Here is a 27,741-nt window from a genome sequence, read left to right on the forward strand (position 1 = left end):
AATGTTTGTACCATGTTTTGTGTTGCTACCATCCTGTGTTGTCATGTTTACAGTTGCTACGTTGTTTTCTTAGGTCTCTTTATGTAGTGTTGTCTCATATATATATATATATATATATATAGTATTTCTTTTAAATTTTGAATCCCTGGCCCCCGGCCCCGCAGAAGGCCTTTTGGTAGGCCGTCATTGTAAATAAGAATTTGTTCATACCTGACTTGCCAAGTTAAATAAAAATACCTGCCCTCTGTTGGCTACTACCTTTAACTACAGCAACATAATGTAGAATATTGTATCAGTAGCTTTTAGCAGACTGGGCAAGGATGTATAAATGTCTATGGTGCTGAAGACCAAAGAATATGTTCAGCAGAAAGTAAAATACCCAGACCCACACACACACACAGGTGTCTGGTATGCAGAGGTGTTTTAATCACATTAGAACCAAAGAGAAACACTGTCTTTGGGTTAACCACAGTCTTTATATATAATAACCTTTATCCCAGAAAAACATCTACAGCCATTTACAGCTTTACTCTGATTGTAAAACAGAAAGACACATCCCCACAGAGAGAGAGAGAGGAGTGATGGAGAGAGGGGAGTGATAAGAGAGAGAGGAGTGATAATTGAGAGGGAGACAGAACAGAGACAGCGAGAGTGCATCTCCAACAGTCCTTATCTAAATTAGAAAAACCGACAGCCATTTTTATTGGATTAATACATAAGTATTATACATTAAAAAAATATGATATAGTTGTTATAGAAGCGCCAGGCGTTAAGCTGAGTGATCGTAGCTGGGCCGTATTCAGTAGCAAAACGGTTTGAAAACAGACAAGGAAGAATTGCTTCTCTTATTGCAAAAGTTCAAGCTGTAAACCCCCATTTCATTCCGTTTCTAAACGTTTTCTCCCTACTGAATACAACCCTGGGTCCTCAGGTTCTTCATTCAGTGACATTGAATGTGACGCCTCCCACTTTCTCCCAAATAAGGAATCATGCCACGCCCTCCTCATCCAAGAATGACATGCAGCTCCTCTAGTGTTCTATATCTAGGCCGAGTATATACAGGTTAGGACAACGCAATAATCAATAATTCCATGCGGCAGCATTTGAAAATAAACAAATGAATTGGACCAGTGCCACTGCTGATTCTACAGGATTAGCTTTGAAAATGTGACAATCGGTCGGAAAAATAAAGGGTCTGTAGATAACTAGAAACACATTTAAATGAATAGAATGACAGTAAAACAGTTATGCTATGTGTTTGCTGACTAGTTCGCTGAAATTCACTACAATTGTGTTAATTTTCCACTTGATGGCAAACTTTCTGTACTGCTAAAATTCACTTCCAGTCATTTTGGCTCGCATTGCTAGTCCCATTGTTTAGAATTCTTCTGCATTTATGCAAAGACTTATGGAATCCTCTTATCCTAACCTGTATATTTTTGACCTAGGCCCATACCAGGAAGTCAGGTATAGCAGGAAGAAAAGTTAGGACTTAAAGAATTAAAGCAATAATTAGAAAAATAATATGAAAAAAATAAAATAAATAGAGGAGCTGGTTCGTAGATGAGTATGTAGAGGGAGTAAGTGTAGAGGGAGGGATGGAAGAAGAGCGAGAGGGTAGATGAGGGAGGGAGAGAGAGAGGGAAGAGGAGGGAGAGAGAGTAGAGGAGAGAGGGTAAGAGAGAGGGTAGAGGAGAGAGGGCAGAGGAGGGAGGGAGAGGGTAGAGCAGAGAGGGAGAGAGGAGGGAGGGAGAGAGAGGGTAGAGCAGAGAGGGAGAGAGGAGGGAGGGAGAGGGTAGAGCAGAGAGGGAGAGAGGGTAGAGCAGAGAGGGAGGGAGGGAGGGGGAGAGAGGGTAGAGCAGAGAGGGAGAGGGTAGAGGGAGGGAGAGAGGAGGGAGGGAGAGAGGGAGAGGGTAGAGCAGAGAGAGGGAGAGGGTAGAGCAGAGAGAGAGAGAGGGTAGAGCAGAGAGAGAGAGAGGGTAGAGCAGAGAGAGAGAGAGGGTAGAGCAGAGAGGGAGAGAGGGTAGAGCAGAGAGGGAGAGAGGGTAGAGCAGAGAGGGAGAGAGGGTAGAGCAGAGAGGGAGAGAGGGTAGAGCAGAGAGGGAGAGAGGGTAGAGGAGGGAGGGAGAGAGGGTAGAGGAGGGAGGGAGAGAGGGTAGAGGAGGGAGGGAGAGAGGGTAGAGGAGGGAGGGAGAGAGGGTAGAGGAGGGAGGGAGAGAGGGTAGAGGAGGGAGGGAGAGAGTGTAGAGGAGGGAGGGAGAGAGGGTAGAGGAGGGAGGGAGGGAGGGGTAGAGGAGGGAGGGAGGGAGGGAGGGAGGGAGGGAAGATAGAGGAGGGAGGGAGGGAGGGAGGGAGGGAGAGAAGGTAGAGGGAGGGAAGGTAGAGGGAGGGAAGGTAGAGGAGGGAGGGAAAGAATGTAGAGGAGGGAGGGAAAGAAGGGAGGGAGAGAGGGTAGAGGAGGGAGGGAGAAAGGGTAGAAGAGAAAGGGTAGAGGAGGGAGGGAGAGAAGGTAGAGGGAGGGAGGGAGAGGGGGTAGAGGGAGAAAGGGTAGAGGAGAAATGGTAGAGGAGGGAGAGGGAGGGAGAAAGGGTAGAGGAGGGAGAGAGGGGGTAGAGGATGGAGGGAGAGAAGGGAGGGAGGGAGGGAGAGAAGGGAGGGAGAAAGGGTAGAGGAGAAAGGGTAGAGGAGAAAGGGTAGAGGAGAAAGGGTAGAGGAGGGAGAGAAGGTAGAAGGAGGGAGAGAAGGTAGAAGGAGGGAGAGAGCAAAGGTGGAGTGCTAGAAGTGCAACGTAAGTAAGGCAGAGGAAGAAGGGAGAGAGAGAGAGAGAGAGAGAGATTGAGGAGTTATTGCTGGGCGTAGTAGCATGGTTTCTGCTGTCGGTCGGAGTAGCAATAGCAGAGGGGAGGGATGGAGGAGAGGAGTGAGAGAGTAGTTATTGTTGTGGGTAGTATGGCTGTGGTGGTGGTTGCTGGGGCTGCTGTTGGTAGGTGTAGGGGTGCTGCTGTGTGGGGGGGACCCCAGGGTAGCCCCCCTGTCCGGGTGCTGGGGCCTGCTGATAGGGGACGTAGGGCTGCATGTTAGGCTGCATAGCAGGGGGCATGTTGTACTGGCCGTACGCTGCATACGGGTTATAACCCATAGGCATCTGGTAGGCATACCTGAGGATACAGAGAAAGAGAGGTTAGTGAGTATGAAAATGAGAAGACAGGGATAGTGAGATGAACAACAGACAGGCTACAGTTGTGCAACGCACACAGCCAACTGGGACAATAAGGATAATGATTGATTTGATTGACTCACCCGGGGTATCCCTGGTATGTGGGGTAAGGCGGTCCCTGGGCCTGTGAGGGAGGGGCCATAGGTGGGGGGTTTACTGGTTGAGGCTGGTTACTGGGAGGGTTGCCTGGTGCGGAGGCGGCCTGGGGGGTGAAGGCAGGGGGAGGGGGCCGCTCGGGAGGCTGGGCCTTCGCCTGGGGCTGCTGAGGCTGCTGGAAACGGAAGAGGGAAAGATCAGAGGTCACTAAAAATCAGTCAAAACAGATCAATAGTAAACCTTGTGACAACTGCAGATGTAAAGTGGTCACAATAAGAGACAATATTACGGTCATGTCTCTGTCGTGATTGAGGGAGTTCGTCAGGCTGAACCGGGATATGGCCCGTCAAGACCAGGTAAAACTGCTCAAATCAAACAGTCATTGTCAACAAGGCAGCATGGTGCATCGTTCAGAAACATACAATATATGTTTCAATTTTCAAACTAGTTTTCCTTGGTAAGATAAAGCACATATGTTTATTTTATCAAAAGCAAACACTTTAGCATGTGAAAATGCAAAACGTAAGTCAATACTCCACGTGCCTCACATACGTCACTCTGTTGAGCCAACTTCGCCATCGGCTTTGAAAGGGGCACACAACTCACACCCGGGAGACACCTCGGTTACCAATGAATGCAATCACTTTCACCCGATGCAAATTTCGCCCACCAAGTGAACCGGGCAAGTTTAATTGAATCGTCATTGGCACAGAGCTGCCCTCTGATTGGGCTGGAGAGAGGAGCCACCCAGCTGTGATTGGCTACTTACGAAGACAGTCCTTGGTGCGGGGGTTGGTCCAGTGGCGGTGGGGGTGGGGTTAGTCTGGTAGGCGGGGACAGAGAAGGACGGGGCACTGGGCTCCCTGGCGATGCTCTGCTGCAAATCCCTGGGTGGGTAACCACAACAACAGAAATGTCAGTCATTGGTCACCAAGGCAACCCCAACATCAGTTGCTCGTCATGGTCACTTCTAGTTCACATAAATTACCAATCACATAAAAACATAATCAATGATATTTCACTAATAACACAATACAGTGATTATTACAAATATTCATAACAACTGAAGCATCGTTATTGAGACGACATCACCACCACATACTTCAGCAGTTCATCCCGTTCTGTCTTGCGGGCGAAGACGATGTCACTGCACTTGTTCTGGAACTTCAGCAGGATCTCGGTGAGGTCATTGTAGAACTACAGAGAGCGAAAAGGTGATTGGTCAGATTGAGAGACAACCAAAGTCATCCAATAATCAAGCCCTTGTAAAGTTCAACCTGTTGTGTTTTTCAGGGGGTTAATAACAAAAATGTGTATTGTTGGGTGACACCGTATTAGAAACAGTCCTCAACCCACCCATTCCCTAGAAACAACCCTCCCTGACGTTCCCTAGGCGACAGTTACCTTGGTGCCCTCTCTGAGGTTGCTGGTGATCTCAACGTAGCTGTCGTGGGCCGAGGCCAGCTTCTTCAACACCTCCTCACGATCATTAGCCTCCGAGTTGGACTGCTTCAGACTGGAGAACTCCTGGTGAGATGCCTGGGGGGAGACAATCAACAGGTGGAGATGGAAGGAGAGAATAGATAAAGTAACATTTCTCGACATCTGAAAAAGTATTTGTGGAAATTGCGTATAGGGGTGTTTAGGCGAGTGTGTCTCTGTGTCTGTATCCTACCTGCACGTTGCCCAACAGCTCTTCCTGAGAGCGGAGGCTGGCTTGAACCCTCTGGCTGTAGCTGCCGTATGATTGGTCCAGCTGGCTCATTGACAGTGCCTCCTCATTGATGGCCCCGTCCTGAGCCAGAGCCGTCAGGAAGCTGGAGGACATGTCAAAGGTCACGCCCTTAATCTCCGTCTCCAGCCCCTCCCTCTCTCTCTTCACCACCTCTAGCTGGGACAGCTGGGAACGCAACACACTCACAACCTAGAGGGAGAGAGAATACATAGTTAGAACACACACACACACACACACACACACACACACACACACACACACACACACAATCCCTCACCTCGCTGCCCTGCAATGTCTTAGCAGGGTTGGCTGAAGGTATGGCAGCGGTGAGTTCAGCCTCAGGTTTACAGAGGAGAGCGATCATCTCACAGTGTGCATTATAACGCTCCCTGACCACCTGGTCAGCCTGCACTGCCTTGTCCAACACGCTACGGAAGTTACCCCCCTCTGGACCGCCGGAGGTAGAGAAGCAGAAATAATTATCATTTGATTCCAAGGTAGTACACAACACCACACATATCAGTATGTTTGTTTTTGGATGTGTGTGTAGGCATGAATAGGTGTGTGAGTGTGTGTACCCGCTCTGAGTGGTTTGTAGAGGTCTACAGAGGGAGTTCTGTTCCAGCGTTGGCTGAACTTGGATCTCAGCTCGCTGTCTGTCGACTCCTCATCATCCAGCATCTTCAGAGACTACAAACACACATATTACACATCATGGGTATACGAACTAGAGGTCGACCGATTAATCGGAATGGCCGATTAATTAGGGCCAATTTCAAGTTTTCATAACAGTCGGAAATCGGTATTTTTGGGCGCCGATTTGCCCAATTATTATTATTTTCAATGACGGCCTAGGAACGGTGGGTTAACTGCCTTGTTCAGGGGCAGAACAACAGATTTTTACCTTGTCAGCTCGGGGGATCAAATCTTGCAACCTTACAGTTACCTAGTCCAACGCTCTAACCACCTGCCTCTCATTGCACTCCACGAGGAGACTGCCTGTTACGCGAATGCAGTAGAAGCCAAGGTAAGTTGCTAGCTAGCATTAAACTTATCTTATAAAAAACAATCATAATCACTAGTTATAACTACACATGGTTGATGATATTACTAGTTTATCTAGCGTGTCCTGCTTATAATCGATGCAACGCTGGGGGATGATTTAACAAAAGCGCATTTGCAAAAAAAGCACAATCGTTGGACAACGTGTACCTAACCATAAACACCAATGCCTTTCTTAAAATCAATACACAGAAGTATATATTTTTCAACCTGCATATTTAGCTAAAAGAAATCCAGGTTAGCAGGCAATATTGACCAGGTGAAATTGTGTCATTTCTCTTGCGTTCATTGCACGCAGAGTCAGTGAATATGCAACAGTTTGGGCAGCCTGGCTCATTGCAAACTAATTTGCCAGAATTTTACGTAATTATGACATAACATTGAAGGTTGTGCAATGTAACAGGAATATTTAGACTGATGGATGCCACCCGTTAGATAAAATACCGAAAGGTTCCGTATTTCACTGAAATAATAAATGTTTTGTTTTCGAAATGATAATTTCCGGATTCGACCATATTAATGACCAAAGGCTCGTATTTCTGTGTGTTATTATGTTATAATTAAGTCTATGATTTGATAGAGCAGTCTGACTGAGCGATGGTAGGCAGCAGCAGGCTCGTAAGTATTCATTCAAACAGCACTTTCATGCGTTTTGCCAGCAGCTCTTCGCAAGCACAGCGCTGTTTATGACTTCAAGCCTATCAGCCTAATGGCTGGTGTGACCGATGTGAAATGGCTAGCTAGTTAGCTGGGTGTGCGCTAATAGCGTTTCAAACGTCACTCGCTCTGAGACTTGGAGTAGTTATTCCCCTTGCTCTGCAAGGGCCGCGGCTTTTGTGGAGCGATGGATAACGATGCTTTGAGTGTGGCTGTTGTCGATGTGTTCCTGGTTCGAGCCCAGGTAGCGGCGAGGAGAGGGACGGACGCTATACTGTTACACTGGCAATACTAAAGTGCCTATAAGAACATCCAATAGTCAAAGGTATATGAAATACAAATGGTATGGAGAGAAATAGTCCTATAAATACTATATTAACTACAACCTAAAACGTCTTACCTTGGAATATTGAAGTCTCATGTTAAAAGGAACCACCAGCTTTCATATGTTCTCATGTTCTGAGCAAGGAACTCAAACATTAGCTTTTTTACATGGCACATATTGCACTTTTACTTCTCCAACACTTTGTTTTTGCATTATTTAAACCAAATAGAACATGTTTCATTATTTATTTGAGGCTAAATTGATTTTTATTGATGTATTATATTAAGTTAAAATAAGTGTTCATTCAATATTGTTGTAATTGTCATTATTACAAAAAATAAAAAAATAATAATAAAAAGAAATCGGCCGATTAATCGGTATCGGCTTTTTTGGGCCTCCATAATCGGTATAGGGGTTGAAAAATCATAATCGGTCAACCTCTAATACGAACACGTGTGTGTGTGTGTGTGTATATATACACACACCTCATCCAGGATCTCTCTGTTGCGTGTCAGTAGTTCCGGCAGGTCTCTGATCAGCTGCTCTATGCTCTGCAGCCCCCCCTGCTGGACGATGGCATGGGCCTTTTCAATAATGGATTGTGGGATAGAATCTCCAGACAGGTCCTCCAGAGCCGCAGGCAGGTTCAGAGATGCCAGGACACTGTTGTTAAATGATCAATACATGATCAATATAGACATGCCAACACACTGTTAAGTTATTAACGCCATTCACCACCAATAAATATGACCTACACAGTGTACAAAACATTAAGAACACCTGCTATTTCCATGACAGACTGAACAGGTGAAAGCTGTGATCCCTTATTGATGTTAAATCCACTTCAATCAGTGTAGATGAAGGGGAGGAGACAGGTTAAAGAAGGGTTCTTAAGCCTCGAGACAATTGAGACATGGATTGTGTGTGTGTGCCATTCAGAGGGTGAATGGGCAAGACAAAACATTAAAGTGCCTTTGAACGGGGCACGGTAGTAGGTGCCAAGAACGGGGCACGGTTTGTGTCAAGAACTGCAACACTGCTGGGTTTTTCACGCTCAACAGTTTTCTGTGTGTATCAAGAATGGTCCACCACCCAAAGGACATCCAGCTAACTTGATACAACTGTGGGAAGCATTGGAGTCAACATGGGCCAGCATCCCTGACATATTGAGTCTGTTCTGAGGGCAAAAGGGGGGATATTAGGAAGGCATTCTTAATGTTTTGTCCACTCAGTGTATGATGACTTAACCGGGTGCTGTTGACTGTGTTGATAATGTAATGTATTGAAATCAGTAGAGTAGAAAAAATAACGATTCAATTGTTAAATGATCAAAGTAACATCCATACCCGTTGCAGAGGTTAGTAGCTTCCCTCATGGTTCCTACCAGTCTGTTGACGGTCTCAGCCTTCCTCTGGCTGTACACACTCATACTCTGCTGCACAGCCATGGGCACCATCTTCTCAAACAAGTCTATACAGACACACACGTCAGAAACTAACCCACACGTTTACAAACTCTTTTAGACATCTACACAAAAAGCAAAAGTGTGTCCCCCCCCGCACCAGTGAACTTGGTGCTGAGTGGTTGTGTGTGTATTCGGTCTCTCACCAGCGAACTTGGTGCTGAGTGGTTGTGTGTGTATTCGGTCTCTCACCAGTGAACTTGGTGCCGAGTGGTTGTGTGTGTATTCGGCCTCTCACCAGTGAACTTGGTGCCGAGTGGTTGTGTGTGTATTCGGTCTCTCACCAGTGAACTTGGTGCCGAGTGGTTGTGTGTGTATTCGGTCTCTCACCAGTGAACTTGGCGCTGAGCGGAGGTGTGATGGTGGTAGCCTTGACCAGCGCTGCCTTGCCGATGTGTTCCAGGTCTTTGACCTCAGGGACGCGGTCGTGGTAGATGAAGTCGTTGTCCTTCTTAGCTGCGGTCAGAGCACGGCTGATCTTATCACTAAGGTCTTTCACACTGACGTACTCATCATAGCGAGACGCTACCGTCTTCACCAGCTCTGAAGCATGCTGCAGGGATGGAGGGAAGGAGAGAATAGAGGAGTGAATGATAGTCTTCACACTGTCAACCATAAAGCAGGGCTAGACTCTTCACTAATTAGTTTGCTGAGGGATGGAGAGAACGAGAGAATAGAAAACAATGTATGAGGAGTGGTTGTGTTTACAGTGGGAAGAAAAAGTATGTGAACCCTTTAGAATTACCTGGATTTCTGCATAAATTAGTCAGAAAATCTGATCTTCACTTAAGTCACAACAATAGACAAACACAGTCTGCTTAAACTAATAACACAAACAATTACATGTTTTCATGTCTTTATTGAACACACCGTGTAAACATTCACAGTGCAGGTAGGAAAAAGCATGTGAACCCTTGGATTTAATAACAGGTTGACCCTCCTTTGGCAGCAATAACCTCAACCAAACATTTTCTGTAGTTGCGGATCAGACCTGCACAACGGGAGGAATTTTGGACCATTCATCTTTACAAAAAGGTTTCAGTTCAGCAATATTCTTGGGATGTCTGGTGTGAACCGCTCATTTGAGGTCATGCCACAGCATTTTAAATCCGGTTTAGGTCAGGACTCTGATTGGGCCACTCCAGAAGTTGTATTTCCTTCTGTTGAAGCCGTTCTGTTGTAGATTTACTTCTGTCTTACGGGTTGTTGTCCTGTTGCATCACCCAACTTCTGTTAAGCTTCTATTGGCGGACAGATAGCCTTACATTCTCATGAAAAATGTCTTGATAAACTTGGGAATTCATTTTTCCGTCGATGATAGCAAGCTGTCCAGGCCCTGAGGCAGCAAAGCAGCCCAAACCATGATGCTCCCTCCACCATACTTTACAGTTGGGATGAGATTTTGATGGTGGTGTGCTGGGCCTTTTTTCCTCCACAGTGTTGTGTTCCTATAGTTTCATCTGTCCACAGAATATTTGGCCAGTAGCGCTGTGGAACATCCAGGCGCTCTTTTGCAAACTTCAGACGTGCAGAAATGTTTTTGTGGGACAGCAGTGGCTTCTTCCGTAGTGTCCTCCCATGAACACCATTCCTGTTTAGTGTTTTACGTATCGTACTCGTCAACAGAGATGTTGGCATGTTCCAGAGATTTCTGTAAGTCTTCAGCAGACACACTAGGATTCTTCTTAACTTCATTGAGCATTCTGTGCTGTGCTCTTGCAGTCATCTTTGCAGGATGGCCATTCCTAGGGAGAGTAGCAACAGTGCTGAACTTTTTCCAATTATAGACAATTGGTCTTACCGTGGACTGATGAACATCAAGGCTTTTAGATATACTTTTGTAACCCTTTCCAGCTTTATGCAAGTCAACCATTCTTAATCTTAGGTCTTCTGAGATCTCTTTTGTTCGAGGCATGGTTCACATGAGGCAATGCTTCTTGTGAATAGCAAACTCAAATATTGTGCGTGGTTATTTTTTTAAACGGGGCAGGGTAGCTCTAACCAAAATCTCCAATCTCATTTCATTAATTCAACTCCAGGTTAGTGGACTCCTGACTCCAATTAGCTTTTGCAGAAGTCATTAGCCTAGGGGTTCACATACCTTTTCCAACCTACACGTGAATTTTTTTATTATGTATTCAATATAGACAAAATACAACAATTTGTATGTTTTTAGTTTAAGCACACTGTTATTGTGACTTAGATGAAGATCAGATCCAATTTGATGTCAAATGTATGCAGAAATCCAGGTAATTTCAAAGGTTCAACATACTTTGTCTTGCCACTGTATTTGGTCATAGGAAAATCACTACATTTTCAGGTGGGCTACACTGGAAACACCACTGGGTTAGAGTGCTGTGTGTGTGTTTGTGTGTACCTGCAGGCGAGCGATCTCCTCCCCAAAGTGTTTCTTCTGCTTGGCGAGGATAGACTGGTGTAGCTCAGCGTTGGCCTGCATGATGCAGTGTTTAGCTGCCAGCACCGGCAACACCTCCTGGAAATAAATACACTGACCAGGGAGAAGCAACCACAGAGCAGTGCGCACACGCACACACACGGGGCAAACCAAAACACATACATGCAAACAAAGGGAAAACCAAAGAACAACACCGCCAAGAGCAAATCAGGAATGAGTTTCACGTCACAGAAGCCAAATCAGGAACACAGGCACACACACCACCACGAGGGATGCAGAGAGCGGAGGATAACGGGAGAGAGAACAGAAGTGAGTGATTAATCTTTCTGCCACATTCACCCAAACTTTATTACAAAGTAGTGTGTGTGTGTCTGCAAAGTCTGGCCCATGTATTCCCACCCCAGAACGTGTGTGTGTGTGTGTCTGCAAAGTCCAGCCCATGTATTCCCACCCCAGAACGCGTGTGTGTGTGTCTGCAAAGTCTGGCCCATGTATTCCCACCCCAGAACGTGTGTGTGTGTGTGTGTCTGTGTGTGTCTTTTAGTAGTAAGACAGGTCAGTCAGATTTCAAACACACATAATTTCAGAAGCTCATTATTAGGTAGTGAGAGACCAATAAGAACGGGGGTGAGACGGTGAAAGCGCCACTGAGAATACAGCCAAAGTAGTGAACAAGCACAACCAATGAGAATACAGCCCAGGTAATGAATAACAAATCAGAATGGAGACTGTATGGTAAACAACCAATCAGAACAGAGATAGTGAAATGAGAGAAATGGGGAAAGTTCCACACCCTGAGTGTTATCCCCACACACACACACACCTTGGGCAGGTTCTCTTTGTACTGACACTGCTTGAAGGCATCGCTGTAGAAATCTGCCGCCTGATTGGCCAGTTTAGCGATGATGGCGTCCTTCATCTTATCTGTAGGGCAAACGATACCATGGTTACTTGATTTATGCACACACGTGTAATGTGTGGGTATAGCATGTGTGTGTGTGACGTATGTGTGTACCTGAAGTAGCCTTGAGAAAGAAGACTTCCTGTGCCTGAGCCAGCATGATGAGACTGAGGGTTCCTACGGTCTCAGGAGAAATGTCCATTGTAGGCTCTCTGTTTAGAGCCGACAGCACTGTGTCCTTAATGTGACCAAATGCTCCACTTGCCAACTGGAGGGGGTGGAGGAGGGAGAGAGAGTGTATGACAGAGAGAGACGGAAAGACATTTGGCTGTAGTATTTGTAGTACTGTAATAATTAGATGTGGTATAAATTGTAGTGTTACTATAGAACCTGGTAGTATTGTAGCATTACTATAGTAGTACCTGGTAGTATTTGGCTGCGGCCTTCAGTCCTTCATCGCTGTCCAGGTTTTGTTCTGAAGCGATCTGACTTGCCAACGCTGCTCCATTGAACAACACACATGTCTTCTCATAGCCCAGACTGGCCAGGGCTAAAAACACACACACCTGTTCATCAGGCTGACATACCTCACAATAGGGTTACAGAGGTTACCTCTCGCTGAAAGATAGCACACGCCGGCCCAGCTCTACACATGCCACAGACAGGTAATCATTTAGGTTGCAGGGTTTCCATTAGGAACATTTGGCACCGGACAAGTGACCTGAAAGATGACATTTGAGAACTGTACCGGTTCTCATCTGCATTGGGAAAGTAACCCATTAGGGCATCCATCCACGCAGCCAGCACAATCAATAAACAAGGGATATTGGCCAAATGAGCCACACTTACGTGTCCTTAAAACCAGCCTTTTAACAAATTACAAATACACTATCCTTTGTGTTTCGATGTTTAGCATATGCAGAACTCAAATATCAATTGTCCACCTTACGGTTCAGCTGTCAGAGATCTGATCACTAAATGCATCAGGGCATTGCATGCATAGGCCTATAGGCATCTACTGTATGAAATTAATATTAAATTAATATTAAAAAATATCAAATCAAATTTGATTTGTCACATGCGCTGAATTAGACCTTACAGTGAAATGCTTTCTTACAAGCCCTTAACAATCCGTTTAAAAAAAGTGTTAAATGATTTACTAAAATAAACTGAAGTAAAATATAAATAAAAAGTAAAATAAAAAAAGTCTTCAATATTCCCAGGTAAGAAGTTTTAGGTTGTAGTTATTATAGGACTATTTCCCTCTATACCATTTGTATTTCATTAACCTTTGACTATTGGATGTTCTTATAGGCACTTTAGTATTGCCAGTGTAACAGTATAGCTTCCGTCCCTCTCCTCGCTCCTCCCTGGGCTCGAACCAGCAACACAACGACAACAGCCACCACATCGAAGCAGCATTACCCATGCAGAGCAAGGGAAACAACCACCCCAAGGCTCAGAGCGAGTGAAGTTTGAAACGCTATTAGCGCACGCTAACTAGCCAGCCATTTCACTTCGGTTACACCAGCCTCATCTCGGGAGTTGATAGGTTTGAAGTCATAAACAGCGCAATGCTTGACGCACAACGAGGAGCTGCTGGCAAAACGCACGAAAGTGCTGTTTGAATGAATGTTTACGCGCCTGCTTCTGCCTACCACCGCTCAGTCAGATACGTGTATGCTCAGTCAGATTATATGCAACACAGGACACGCTAGATAATATCTAGTAATATCATCAACCATGTCTAGTTAACTAGTGATTATAATTGATTTTTTTTTACAAGATAAGTTTAATGCTAGCTAGCAACTTACCTTGGCTTACTGCATTTGCGTAACAGGCAGTCTCCTTGTGGGGTGCAACGAGAGAGAGGCAGGTCGTTATTGCGTTGGACTAGTTAACTGTAAGGTTGCAAGATTGGACCCCCCGAGCTGACAAGGTGAAAATCTGTCTTTCTGCCCCTGAACGAGGCAGTTAACCCACCGTTCCTAAGCAGTCATTGAAAATAAGAATGTGTTCTTAACTGACTTGCCTAGTTAAATGAAGATTAAATAAAGGTGTAAAAAAACTTCAAAAAACGGCAAATCGGCGCCCAAAAATACAGATTTCCGATTGTTATGAAAACTTGAAATTGGCCCTAATTGGCCCTGATTAATGGGTCGACCTCTACTTTAGATAGTGCGGATGTTGCCTGTAATCCATGGCTTCTGGTTGGGGTATGTGCAGTACCAGTCAAAAGTTTGGACACACCTACTCATTCAAGGGATTTTCTTTATTTTCACTATTTTCTACATTGTAGAATAAAACTAAGTTCATTAGAGTTAACTGCACCTCAGAAATTGCAGCCCAAATAAAAGCTTCAGAGTTCAAGTTACAGACATCTCAACATCAACTGTTCAGAGGAGACTGCATGAATCAGACCTTTTTGGTCAAATTGTTGCAAAGAAACCACTACTAAAGGATACCAATAAGAAGAGACTTGCTTGGACCAAAAAACACAAGCAATGGACATTAGACCGGTGGAAATCTGTACTTTTGTCTGATGAGCCCAAATTTGAGATTCCAACTGCTGTGTCTTTGTGAGACGCAGAGTAGGAGAACGGATGAGGCGGCAGGGTAGCCTAGTGGTTAGAGCGTTGGACTAGTAACCGGAAGGTTGCAAGTTCAACCCCCCGAGCTGACAAGGTACAAATCTGTCGTTCTGCCCCTGAACAGGCAGTTAACCCACTGTTCCTAGGCCGTCATTGAAAATTAGAATTTGTTCTTAACTGACTTGCCTGGTTAAATAAAGGTAAAATAAAATGATCTCGGCATGTGTAGTTCCCACCTTGAAGTATGTGGTGTGATGGTGCTTTGCCGATGACACGGCATCGGCAAAGCCGATTATTTAGAATTCAAGGCACGCATATCTACCACAGCATTCTGCAGTGATACCATCCCATCTGGTTTGCGCTTAGTGGGAAAAATCATTTGTTTTTCCAACAGGACAATGACCCAACACATTTCCATGCTGAGTAAGGGCTATTTGACCAAGAAGGAGAGTGATGGACTGTTGCATCAGATTACCTGGCTTCCACTATCACCGGACCTCAACCCAATTGAGATGGTTTGGGATGAGTTGGACCACAGAGTGAAGGAAAAGCAGACAACAAGTGTTCAGCATGTGGGAACTCCTTCAAGACTGTTGGAAAAGCATTCCAGGTGAAGCTGGTTGAGAGAATGCCAAGCGTGTGAAAAGCTGTCAAAGGCTAAGGCAGGCTACTTTGTCTAACAGTTTTTTGGTTACTACATGATTTCGTATGTGTTATTTTATAGTTTCGATGTCTTCACTATTATTATAAAATGTAGAAAATAGTAGAAATAAAATGAAAACCCTTGAATGAGAAGGTGTTCTAAAACCTTTGACTGGTCCTGTATGTACGGTCATTGTGGGGATGACGTAATTGATTCACTTATTGATGAAGCCAGTGACGGATATTGCGTACTCCTCAATGCCATCGGAAGAATCCAGGACCATATTACGGTCTGTGCAAGCTAAAACAGTCCTGTAGCTTAGCACGTGTGTCATCTGACCACTTCTGTATTGAGCGAGTCACTGGTACTTCCTGTTTTAGTTTTTGCTTGTAAGCAGGAATCAGGAGGACAGAGTTATGGTCAGATTTGCCAAATGGAGGGCAGGGGAGAGCTTTGTACGCTCTGTGTGTGGAGTAAAGGTGGTCTAAAGTTTTTTTTTCCTCCTCTGGTTATACATGTAACATGCTGGTAGAAATTAGGTAAAAATTGATTTAATTTTTCCTGCATTAAAGTCCCCGGCCACTAGGAGCACCACCTCTGGATGAGCATTTTCTTATTTGCTTATGGCCTTATATAGCTCGTTGAGTGCCGTTTTAGTGCCAGCATTGGTTTGTGGTGGTAAATTTACAGCTACGAAAAATATGTATGAAAACTCTTGGTAAATAGTGTGGTCTACAACTTATCATGAGATACTCTACCTCAGGCGAGCAAAACCTTGAGACTTCCTTAATATTTGACTTCGTGCACCAGCAGTTATTTACAAATAGACACAGACCACCACCCCTGGTCTTACAGGAGGCAGATGTTCCGTCTTGCCGATACACGGAAAACTCAGCCAGCTGTATGTTATGCATGTCCTTATTCAGCCACGACTCAGTGAAACATAAGATATTACAGTTAATGTCCCATTGGTAGGATAGTCTTGATTGGAGCTCATCCAGTTTATTATCCAATGATTGTACGTTGGCTAATAGGACTGATGGTTGAGGCGGACTACACACTCGCCGTCGGATCCTTACAAGGCACACCGACCTACGTCCCCGAAATCTCTGTCTCTTCTTCATGCGAGTGACGGGAATTTGGGCCTTGTCCAGTGTCTGAAGTAAATCCTTTGCATGTAGACACGTTAAAGAAATAAATATTTGTCCAGTACGAGGTGAATAATCGCTGTCTTGATATCCAGAAGCTTTTTTTGGTCATAAGAGACGGCGGCAGAAACATTATGTACAAAATAAGTAACAAATAACGTGAAAAAACACACAAGATAGCACAATTGGTTAGGAGCCCGTAAAATGGCTGCCATCTCATCCGGCACCATAAATAAAGAAGAAAGAAAAGCTTAGTCTTAGAGCGAGAGAGATAATGGCAGAATGATGACAGGACATGGATTTCTTTATCCTTGTCAGATAGGCTACAGCGTCTGCTATTCAGATATATACAGTCGTGGCCAAATGTTTTGAGAATGACACAAATATTAATTTTCACAAAGTCTGCTGCCTCAGTTTGTATGATGGCAATTTGCATATACTCCAGAATGATATGAAGAGTGATCAGATGAATTGCAATTAATTGCAAAGTCCCTCTTTGCCATGCAAATGGCACGTGCCGTCATCATTGCTTTGCACAAAAAGGGCTTCACAGGCAAGGATATTGCTGCCATTAAGATTGCACCTAAATGAACCATTTATCGGATCATCAAAAACTTCAAGGAGAGTGGTTCAATTGTTGTGAAGAAGGCTTCAGGGCGCCCAAGAAAGTCCAGCAAGCTCCAGGACCGTCTCCTAAAGTTGATTCAGCTGCGGGATCGGGGCACCACCAGTACAGAGCTTGCTTAGGAAAGGCAGCAGGCAGGTGTGAGTACATCTGCACGCACAGTGAGGCGAAGACTTTTGGAGGATGGCCTGGTGTCAAGAAGGGCAGCAAAGAAGCCACTTCTCTCCAGGAAAAACATCAGGGACAGACTGATATTCTGCAAAAGGTACAGGGATTGGACTGCTGAGGACTGGGGTAAAGTCATTTTCTCTGATGAATCCCCTTTTCCGATTGTTTGGGGCATCCGGAAAAAAGCTTGTCAGGAGAAGACAAGGTGAGTGTTACCATCAGTCCTGTGTCATGCCAACAGTAAAGCATCCTGAGACCATTCATGTGTGGGGTTGCTTCTCAGCCAAGGGAGTGGGCTCACTCACAATTATGCTTAAGAACACAGCCATGAATAAAGAATGGTACCAACACATCCCCGGAGAGCAACTTCTCCCAACCATCCAGGAACAGTTTGGTGACGAACAATGCCTTTTCCAGCATGATGGAGCACCTTGCCATAAGGCAAAAGTGATAACTAAGTGACTCGGGGAACAAAAGATCGATATTTTGGGTCCATGGCCAGGAAACTCCCCAGACCTTAATCCCATTGAGAACTTGTTGTCAATCCTCAAGAGGCGGGTGGACAAACAAAACCCCACAAATTCTGACAAACTCCAAGAATTGATTATGCAAGAATGGGCTGCCATCAGTCAGGATGTGGCCCAGAAGTTAATTGACAGCATGCCAGGGCAGATTGCAGAGGTCTTGAAAAAGAAGGGTCAACACTGCAAATATTGACTCTTTGCATCAACTTCATGTAATTGTCAATAAAAGCCTTTGACACTTATGAAATGCTTGTAATTATACTTCATTATTCCATAGTAACATCTGACAAAAATATCTAAAGACATTGAGGCAGCAGACTTTGTGAAAATTAATATGTGTCATTCTCAACTTTTGGCCACGACTGTACAGCTAATTCGTACATGTTCTATCAGAATTTTTTTTATAAAGATAAGCATTATTGTTAGATTACAGGAGTAACTATGGTAGGCTTAGAACATTCTTCCTCGCCTCAAGTTCAAGGAGTGTTGGAGTCAGTTGGACTGCCGGAACGCAGTGCCTTCATATCATAGGCCGGCAGTGTAAAAGCCAGACCAAAAGTAATTAAGTCTAGCCATTGTTCATAGGGAAAATACAAGCAGGATATTATATTGCGGCAAACACAACATTACAGTTGGAACTTAATTTAGCTAAAGAAAATTACAACAGAATGTAACAAAACATGTTTGGCATATTTAAAGAACTGGTTTAGATTACTAAATAGGCCTAAAATAATAACAATGAGCGAGTTGCACAGAAGCCACACCAACATTTCTCTCGTCTTTGACACCTACAATATTAAAACTTGTCCATACGGAGGACATTCCCCCTCGTAGGCATACTCTCTAACTTTAATTTTACTTAAATTAAAAAGGTCTCCATCTTCGCAATCAACAGTAGCCTAGGCCAAAGCTCCTCTCTCCTTAGCAGCAGGTGCATGTACATAAGGCAGAGTGTAATGAGTGAGAGAATGGTGCTGAAGCGCAAAATCTGGGTTTATGATAGGCAGCCCTGGGCAATTTGGCCGCATACGATTGAATTTATCGTCTTTTAATTGATTTGATCGGCCAAAATCCGGGGAACGGAAACCTTGATATGTTGAAAAAGACAAGGAGCGAACACACATCATACAATAATACTGCTTCCTACACCTACTGGAACAACCATGCCCGCAAGCCTTGTGTGTGTGTGTGTGTGTGTGTGTGTGTGTAGCGTACCTAGTTTGACTGAGCCCCCGAACAGTGAGCCCTTATCAAAGGCATCTTTCCATGTGAAGGTTAGACACAGCTGCAGGAACACAGAAAGAGAGATTAGCAACATTATCAGACAAACCTTATTTTTTATTAGCGTTTCATGTGTGACGTGATTCTCTGTACCACGCAGACACATACTGTATTCTATTGTTTTCAGCAACAGTGTGTATTTTGTATTGAGTGGATGAGAGGTTATATGTACCTGGTTTTCAGAGAAGGGAAACTTTGGCTCCACGGCACACAGCTGATCATAATACCTACAGAAAAGAGATGTAATTGACTGTGTTACTGACCAACTACACTTGGGCGGAATCCAGATTCTCATACCTGCCTTGTGCCATACCAGGATACTCTGGAATTTTGTATTTTTATTTAACCTTTGTTTAACTAGGCAAGTCTGTTAAGAACAAATTATTATTTACAATGGATGGCCTATGAACAGTGGGTTAACTGCCTTGTTCAGGGGCAGAACAACAGATTTGAACCTTGTCAGCTCAGGGATCTTTTGGTTACTAGTCCAATGCTCTAACCACTAGGCTACCTGCTGAATGCTTATGTAAATGTGATGTTTCAGGGTTGTTTTATTTATACTCAGTAAGAAACTTTGGCAGCCACTAGTTTTCTTGGCACACCTGTACTTGGGAATTGTCTCCCATTCTTCTCTGCAGATCGTCTCAAGCTCTGTCAAGTTGGATGGGGAGCGTTGTTGTACAGCTATTTTCAGGTCTCTCCAGAGATGTTTGATCGGGTTCAAGTCCGGGCTCTGGCCGGGCCATTCAAGGCATTCAGAGACTTATCCTGAAGCCACTCCTGCGTTGTTTGGCTGTGTGCTTAGGGTCATTGTCCTGTTGGAAGGTGAACCTTCGCCCCAGTCTGAGGTCCTGAGCAGGTTATCAAGGATCTCTATGTACTTTGCGCCGTTCATCTTTCCCTCGACACTGACTAGTCTCCCAGTCCCTGCCGCTGAAAAATATCCCCACAGCATGATGCTGCCACCACCATGCTTCACCGTAGGGATGGTGCCAGGTTTCCTCCAGACGTGACGCTTGGCATTCAGGCCAACGAGTTCAATCTTGGTTTCATCATACCAGAGAATCTTGTTTCTCAAGAATGATGGAAGCCAATGTGTTCTTGGGGACCGTCAATGATGCAGAAGTTTTTTGGTACCCTTCCCCAGATCTGTGCCTTGACACAACCCTGTCTCGGAGCTCTACGGACAATTCCTTCGACCTCATGGCTTGGTTTTTGCTCTGACATGCACTGTGAACTGTGGGAACTTATATAGACAGGTGTGTGCCTTTCAAAATCACGTCCAATCAATTGAATTTACCACAGGTGGACTCCAATCAAGTTGTAGAAACATCTGAAGGATGATCCATGGAAACAGGATGCACCTGAACTCAATTTCAGGTCACATATTTGTATTTATTTATTTCACCTTTCTTTAACCAGGTAGGCTAGCTGAGAACAAGTTCTCATTTACAACTGCGACCTGGCAAAATAGTCTGATTATTGAATACTTGATTTATTTGTATACATTTGCAAAAATGTCAAAAAAACGTTTTTTTTCTCGCTGTGTCATTATGGGGTAGTGTGTGTAGATTGATATGGAACATTTTTTATTACACATTATAATAAATGTGTAACGTAATAAAATGTGGAAAAAGTGAAGGGGTCTGAATACTTCCGAATGCACTGTATTAGACAGCAAGGCTCTTGATTCATTCTCTACTGTTTCCAAGCGAAGCTTGATTTTGGAAGAAGCTAACCACTTAGCTAGATAGCTACTAAATGAACAAACCAAATGGACAACTGCAGAGCATTTAGTGAATTTTAGACAGTTAACTTAATAGATAAGATACATAGTTGGAGAACATTTGTGAACTCTATACTGTAACTAGACCACCTGGCACATGCTGTGAGTGACTCACAAGGCTCCAGTCTTACGTCCTTGTGTGCTTGTAAACAAACACCACGAAACTGGGGACTACTAGTAAGCTTCATAATGAAAAATTGTGACAGGTGAAATTAAGAGCGCAATCTTCTTTATCTCCTAATGTATTGCACAAGTTGAGTGCAGGTGTTTACTTAAAAAGTAGCTACAAATATTTAAATGTGTAAAAATAAATAAAAACCCCAGATGAAATAGTTTCAACAGTATTGACTAGAGGTCGACCGATTATGATTTTTCAACGCCGATACCGATTATTGGAGGACCATAAAAGCTGATACCGATTAAATCGGTCGATTTTTTATTTTTTTATTTGTAATAATGACAATTATGACAACTTAATATAATACATCAATAAAATAAATTTTGCCTCAAGTAAATAATGAAACATGTTCAATTTGGTTTAAATAATTCAAAAACAAAGTGTTGGAGAAGAAAGTAAAAGTGCAATATGTTCCATGTAAAATGTGCGCCATGTAAGAAAGCTAATGTTTCAGTTCCTTGCTCAGAACATGAGAACATATGGTGGTTCCTTTTATGTGGTTCCTTTTAACATGAGTCTTCAATATTCCGAGGTAAGAAGTTTTAGGTTGTAGTTATTATAGAAATTATAGGACTAATTCCCTCTATACCATTTGTATTTCATTAACCTTTGACTATTGGATGTTCTTATAGGCACTATATTATTGCCAGTGTAAGAGTATAGCTTCCGTCACTCTCCTCGCTCCTCCCTGGGCTCGAACCAGCAACACAACGACAATTAGCGAGGGTTAACTAGCTAGCCATTTCACTTCGGTTACACAAGCCTCATCTCGGGAGTTGATAGGCTTGAAGTCATAAACAGCGCAATGCTTGACGCACGAGGAGCTGCTGGCAAAACGCACGAAAGTGCTGTTTGAATTCATGTTTACGCGCCTGCTTCTGCCTACCACCGCTCAGTCAGATTATATGCAACGCAGGACACACTTGATAATATCTAGTAATATCAACAACCATGTGTAGTTAACTAGTGATTATGATTGATTGTTTTTTTATAAGATAAGTTTAATGCTAGCTAGCAACTTACCTTGGTTTACTGTATTCGCGTAACTCCTTGTGGAGTGCAACGAGAGAGAGGCAGGTCGTTATTGCGTTGGACTAGTTAAAGTTGCAAGATTGGATCCCCCGAGCAGACAAGGTGAAAATCTGTCGTTCTGCCCCTGAACAAGGCAGTTAACCCACTGTTCCTAGGCCGTCATTGAAAATAAGAATGTGTGTTTGCTTGTTTGTTGACTTTTTTTGTACAGATTTAACTGTACTACTGTATCATTTTGACACGCAGAGACTCAAACGGTGTTCCATAGCACACTGCTCAAAAAAATAAAGGGAACACTTAAACAACACAATGTAACTCCAAGTCAATCACACTTCTGTGAAATCAAATTGTCCACTTAGGAAGCAACACTGATTGACAATAAATGTCATATGCTGTTGTGCAAATGGAATAGACAACAGGTGGAAATTATAGGCAATTAGCAAGACACCCCCAATAAAGGAGTGGTTCTGCAGGTGGGGACCACAGACCACTTCTCAGTTCCTATGCTTCCTGGCTGATGTTTTGGTCACTTTTGAATGCTGGCGGTGCTTTCACTCTAGTGGTAGCATGAGACGGAGTCTACAACCCACACAAGTGGCTCACTTGTGGTTCCTTTTAACATGAGTCTTCAATATTCCGAGGTAAGAAGTTTTAGGTTGTAGTTATTATAAATTATAGGACTATTTCCCTCTATACCATTTCTATTTCATTAACCTTTGACTATTGGATGTTCTTATAGGCACTATATTATTGCCAGTGCAGCTCATCCAGGATGGCACATCAATGCGAGATGTGGCAAGAAGGTTTGCTGTGTCTGTCAGCGTAGTGTCCAGAGCATGGAGGTGATACCAAGAGACAGGCCAGTACATCAGGAGACGTGGAGGAGGCCGTAGGAGGGCAACAACCCAGCAGCAGGACCGCTACCTCCGCCTTTGTGCAAGGAGGAGCACTGCCAGAGCCCTGCAAAATGACCTCCAGCAGGCCACAAATGTGCATTAGTCTGCTCAAACGGTCAGAAACAGACTCCATGAGGGTGGTATGAGGGCCCGAAGTCCACAGGTGGGGGTTGTGCTTACAGCCCAACACCGTGCAGGATGTTTGGTATTTGCCAGAGAACACAAAGATTGGCAAATTCGCCACTTGCGCCCTGTGCTCTACACAGATGAAGGCAGGTTCACACTGAGCACACGTGACAGTCTGGAGACGCCGTGGAGAACGTTCTGCTGCCTGCAACATCATCCAGCATGACCGGTTTGGCGGAGGGTCAGTCATGGTGTGGGGTGGCATTTCTTTGGGGGGCCGCACAGCCCTCCAAGTGCTCGCCAGAGGTAGCCTGACTGCCATTAGGTACCGAGATGAGATCCTCAGACCCCTTGTAAAAGGCTACATAGGACAAAATATTATTATTGATATTACTTAAAGGAGTATGGTTATACTTCATGCTCTGCTCTGTTAAACCTATCCTTTAGAATGACTTCGATAGCAACAGTCAATTATGTAGTTATTATGCTGGTGTGGTTGGCCCTGGGTTCCTCCCAATGCAAGACAATGTTAGACCTCATGTGGCTGGAGTGTATCAGCAGTTCCTGCAAGAAGAAGGCATTGATGCTATGGACTGGCCCGCCCGTTCCCCAGACCTGAATCCAATTGAGCACATCTGGGACATCATGTCTCGCTCCATCCACCAACGCCACGTTGCACCAAAGACTGTCCAGGAGTTGGCGGATGCTTTAGTCCAGGTCTGGGAGGAGATCCCTCAGGAGACCACCCGCCACCTCATCAGGAGCATGCCCAGGCATTGTAGGGAGGTCATACAGGCACGTGGAGGCCACACACACTACTGAGCCTCATTTTGACTTGTTTTAAGGACATTACATCAAAGTTGGATCAGCCTGTAGTGTGGTTTTCCACTTTAATTTTGAGTGTGACTCCAAATCCAGACCTCCATGGGTTGATACATTTGATTTCCATTGATCATTTTTGTGTGATTTTGTTGTCAGCACATTCAACTATGTAAAGAAAAAAGTATTTAATAAGAATATTTCATTCATTCAGATCTAGGATGTGTTATTTTAGTGTTCCCTTTATTTTTTTGAGCAGTGTATATATGTCGTGAAGCTCATAGCAGTGATGCTATTACTGTGTAACTCCAGTAGGGCAACATCGGAAAAAATTGCACACTTGGTATTGTTAATCGGTGCTCGACCAGTTGGCGAAAGCCAACATCACCCACGACAGAGAACGTTTGATTATCAAGGGCAATGAATTCCATTATCTTGGCTTTAATGGATTTCACCTTTGAGTTGTTACGCTGAAATTTTGACTTGTTGACTGCTCGAACCATACAGCAGACATTGTGGGCTAGTTTAGGAATGCTGTGTTGCACTTATAGCTCAAAATTGTACGTGGCATCATTACGTCATGTACCTTCGTTATATAGGTATGCACATCAGCTGTGACATGGTTTTGCACATCGGGTGTTAAACTAGACATCGGCCGATTCCGATATGTTCACCAATATATTGTGCATCCCTAATTGCGATACTGGTATCGTCTCGGACAAAAGGCACCTAATTGGCGGAACAAACCTGGTACTATAGTTGACTCTCAGGTCAGAGAGGCAATGAAGGAATGAGAAGGAAGGAGGGAATGAGGAGTACTTACAGAAGTGCAGTGAGATAATGGGAAAATAAGGAGAGGGAGGGTAGAAGAGTAGGGAGAAAGGGAGAGGGAGGAGAAGAGTGGTCACTAGGTGGGTGCACTGAAGGTTTTTAGGTACAAACAATGGTTACCATGGTTACACTAAGATTAGCAAGGCTGTGACTACTTGGTAGGGAACAAAGTACATCCCTGGTAGGGACCAAAGTACATATGGGACCAAAGTACATACAGAGTTTGCATTTTTGGGTACATTTCCATTGGATCCATTACACCGGGGTAGTTCATGTGGAACATGCAAACCTCAAGTATTTGATGGAAAACAAATAATTTTTTCCAGTTTAGAGTTCTGTCCTAGACAGGTCTGCTGGTGACTAGACTACTGCTGCTGACACAATGGCAGTCTGTCTGCAGAGCTGTGAAAGGGATATGGAATACAAGGCCCGTTGCCATAGCTACCTGGCACATGGCTCACTCTGTACATGAGCTGAGAGCTAAGAGGCTCCAATGCTAAGATTCACCTCCTAGGCATCTACCCACTCTGTATAGCAAAGCGTAGCCAGAACGTTAACATACTGTAGGCCAGCAATAGCATGTCCCTATCCCATCTTGTAGTTAGGAAGCCTATGCTAACATTGAATAAGTTCCTCCAGCAAACACTCCTTACAGCAAACAGAGATGCCAAGGCTCTATTGTAACTATTGTAATGCACTAGTATTAAATAATGCTCTGTGGACAATACAATGCTAAACTATTAGTCAATTGATTCTATACAGGGGAGCAAAGTCTAAATCCTGCTCATATCACTAGTAGCCTACTGTATAGAATAGATGACTGGCTGGAGAAACTGAGGAAAGAAAATCAGAAAAGTCAATAGGTCACCACTCCAAGATACGTGTGGTGATATCACACAGGACTGGAGACACATCTTTGGTAGGGTAGAGGTTTGTTAACCAAATAACAGTCCAGTTTCCTCCATGGAACTCTATGCAAAACATTCCTACCATCTCCCAGTGTGGGTATTCTTTTTAGATGAGATGGCTCGGATTTAGCTGAATAATGCCTCCGAGGCAGGCAGACTATATTGAATGTACATTATATAGCGTAGCCTACTTCTACTCTGAAAGTTATGTAGTGTTGCATCCTCCCACCTAGATCTTGGATCAGTGGAGTATCTATCAAGAAGCGATAGTGAGGGACCTTCCAAGGGGTCCGAGTCTTTATGGCACAGGAGGTAATGTTAGCCATCCTGAAACCACCCCCACATAACCCTCCTGAAACTAACATTACTTGTATAATGTTGTAATAACATATCAATAAACACTAGCTAGAAACATGGAGATTTTGATGACGTTAGAAAATTTGACAATGACACATTCAAATTTGATATTGGGGCCGGTCAAACTGACTCATGAGGATGCCAGCTGGGAAATACCCGTCAGAAAATACATACCCTACCATTACGCTTGTTTACACATCTGCACTGTAGTCTGAACGGTTACATTAAGACACTGTGGAGAAGGCGCAAGATATGGGTCAGAAAAAGTACCTCAATGCAGGGATAGGATATGCCACTGTAATCCACACTGCTCAATCAAGAAGATTTAAATACTGCTTGTTTCCCACAAAACTGCCCTTTCATCCTCTGGCTAGTTAACAAAATGACTGCGGTGGCATTTTTCAATCTTCTCAATGGAGCATGTGGATAAAGGTACATTTGAGTACAATGGTATATCCCATCCCCATATCTGCGCAGGCTTTATGGTGTCTTAATATAACCATGATTGCGTTCTGACCACAGTGCAGTGCACTGTGAACAAGCATAACTGTAGGGTCGGTAACTTCTGGCAAGGAAATAGCCATTACTTAATTGTCACTGTTTTAAGCTAATGTTTATTGGAATTGGCTAACATGGAAGTTAGTAAACAAGCTAGCTAGTTACTTTACTAATTGACAGCAGGTTCATTTCACATGTAGAAATCGTTATTGAGCCATTACAGTAGCATCACATGGACATTGATTGTCAATGCGTTAACTTTTCATAAATTGTTAAACACATGACTCAAAAGGAAAAACTGCTTCCGAGAATTTCAGGGTGCGGCAATGGAGTTAACTAGTAGCCCAGCCATTTCCAAACAGGTGAAATAGCTAGTTAACTGTTAGGTGTCTAGCTGGAGTTAGCTAGTTACGTCAGTGCGGCAGTATTTCAAACCTCAGGAGGATTTCCAGCGAGCTTTCGTGTTTGTCGAGCGGCCTCCCCAGAGCACTCTTGCGCAGCTTGTTCAACTCCTCCACGGATCGGATATACTCAGCTTGATCCTCGCCCGTTGGGTATGTCGCCGTAACGAATTTCGAGAGCGGTTTAACTAGTTCGACTTCAGACGACTTCTTTAACGGGACAGAAATAAAAGTCGCCATTTTTGGCCCGCGAAAAGTAACAAATAAAATGTGAAAGGACTATCAATCGGCAAAAACAACAAGCGACTCCTCACTTCCTGGATTCTGCTGCAAACGTCAGAAGACGTTGACGCATAGAGCGAGCTGCGCAGACGCAGTGAGGGCTGGACAGGGGCAATACAGGTTTCTGATATCTCGATGTATTTTTTTCTTCATGTTATTGGATGCTTACATTAAGGGCTTTATTTAGACAGGACATGTCTATGATTATTTATATTTAAAGGTGCTCCGCCATTTCCTGGTTGCTAAAATTCTAAAAGTTTGCATAATTTCAGTTATGTAGTGTAGTGAATCATTGTACGATCTTAACTGCTGTGAAATATTTTCACTAGCCAAAAATATTGTATTTTCAGCTGTTTGAAGCTGGTGTACAAAACCAAAAGTTCAAGAAGCAAAAATACACTTAAGGGACGCATACAAATAGCGCACATAGAACATATCTACCTACTGCTTCTGAGACTTGCTTTCATTGAGAATGACAGATCTATAACTAACGTCTATGTGGATTTGGTGGTTGCCCAAAAAGTTACATATTGCAGCTTAATGAACTCAGCAAAAAAAGAAACGTCATCTCACTGTCAACTGGGTTTATTTTCAGGAAACTTAACGTGTAAATATTTGTATGAGCATAACAAGATTCAACAACTGAGACATAAACTGAACAAGTTCCACAGACATGTCACTAAGATAAATTTAATGTGTCCCTGAACAAAAGGGGGGGAATCAAAATCAAAAATAACAGTCAGTATCTGGTGTGGCCACCAGCTGCATTACGTACT

General features: G+C 43.9%; 1 protein-coding gene across 3 annotated transcripts; it reads right to left on the reverse strand.

The window, feature by feature from the left end:
- Positions 1–404: 404 nt before the first annotated feature.
- On the reverse strand, positions 405–27,005 carry LOC139373651 (programmed cell death 6 interacting protein). Of its 3 annotated transcripts, none has more exons than XM_071114399.1 (18): positions 26,718–27,005; positions 19,024–19,078; positions 18,786–18,855; positions 12,294–12,421; positions 11,986–12,139; positions 11,794–11,894; positions 10,932–11,048; positions 8,885–9,107; positions 8,439–8,562; positions 7,578–7,755; positions 5,627–5,738; positions 5,326–5,495; positions 4,989–5,237; positions 4,718–4,852; positions 4,416–4,510; positions 4,083–4,200; positions 3,301–3,488; positions 405–3,158 (listed from the first exon to the last, which is right to left on the reverse strand). In XM_071114399.1, exons 1-18 carry the CDS (start codon positions 26,921–26,923, stop codon positions 2,933–2,935), a joined length of 2,649 nt encoding a protein of 882 aa, XP_070970500.1. In that variant the 5' UTR covers positions 26,924–27,005; the 3' UTR covers positions 405–2,932. The 3 variants fall into 3 exon arrangements, with proteins under 3 accessions (XP_070970500.1, XP_070970498.1, XP_070970499.1); XM_071114397.1 differs by having other exon boundaries at positions 10,932–11,063; XM_071114398.1 differs by having other exon boundaries at positions 2,692–3,158; positions 3,301–3,485; positions 10,932–11,063.
- Between the last annotated feature and the right edge of the window lie 736 nt (positions 27,006–27,741).

This window comes from Oncorhynchus clarkii, chromosome 18 (genome assembly GCF_045791955.1).
Source record: "Oncorhynchus clarkii lewisi isolate Uvic-CL-2024 chromosome 18, UVic_Ocla_1.0, whole genome shotgun sequence".
Lineage (NCBI taxonomy): Eukaryota > Metazoa > Chordata > Actinopteri > Salmoniformes > Salmonidae > Oncorhynchus > Oncorhynchus clarkii.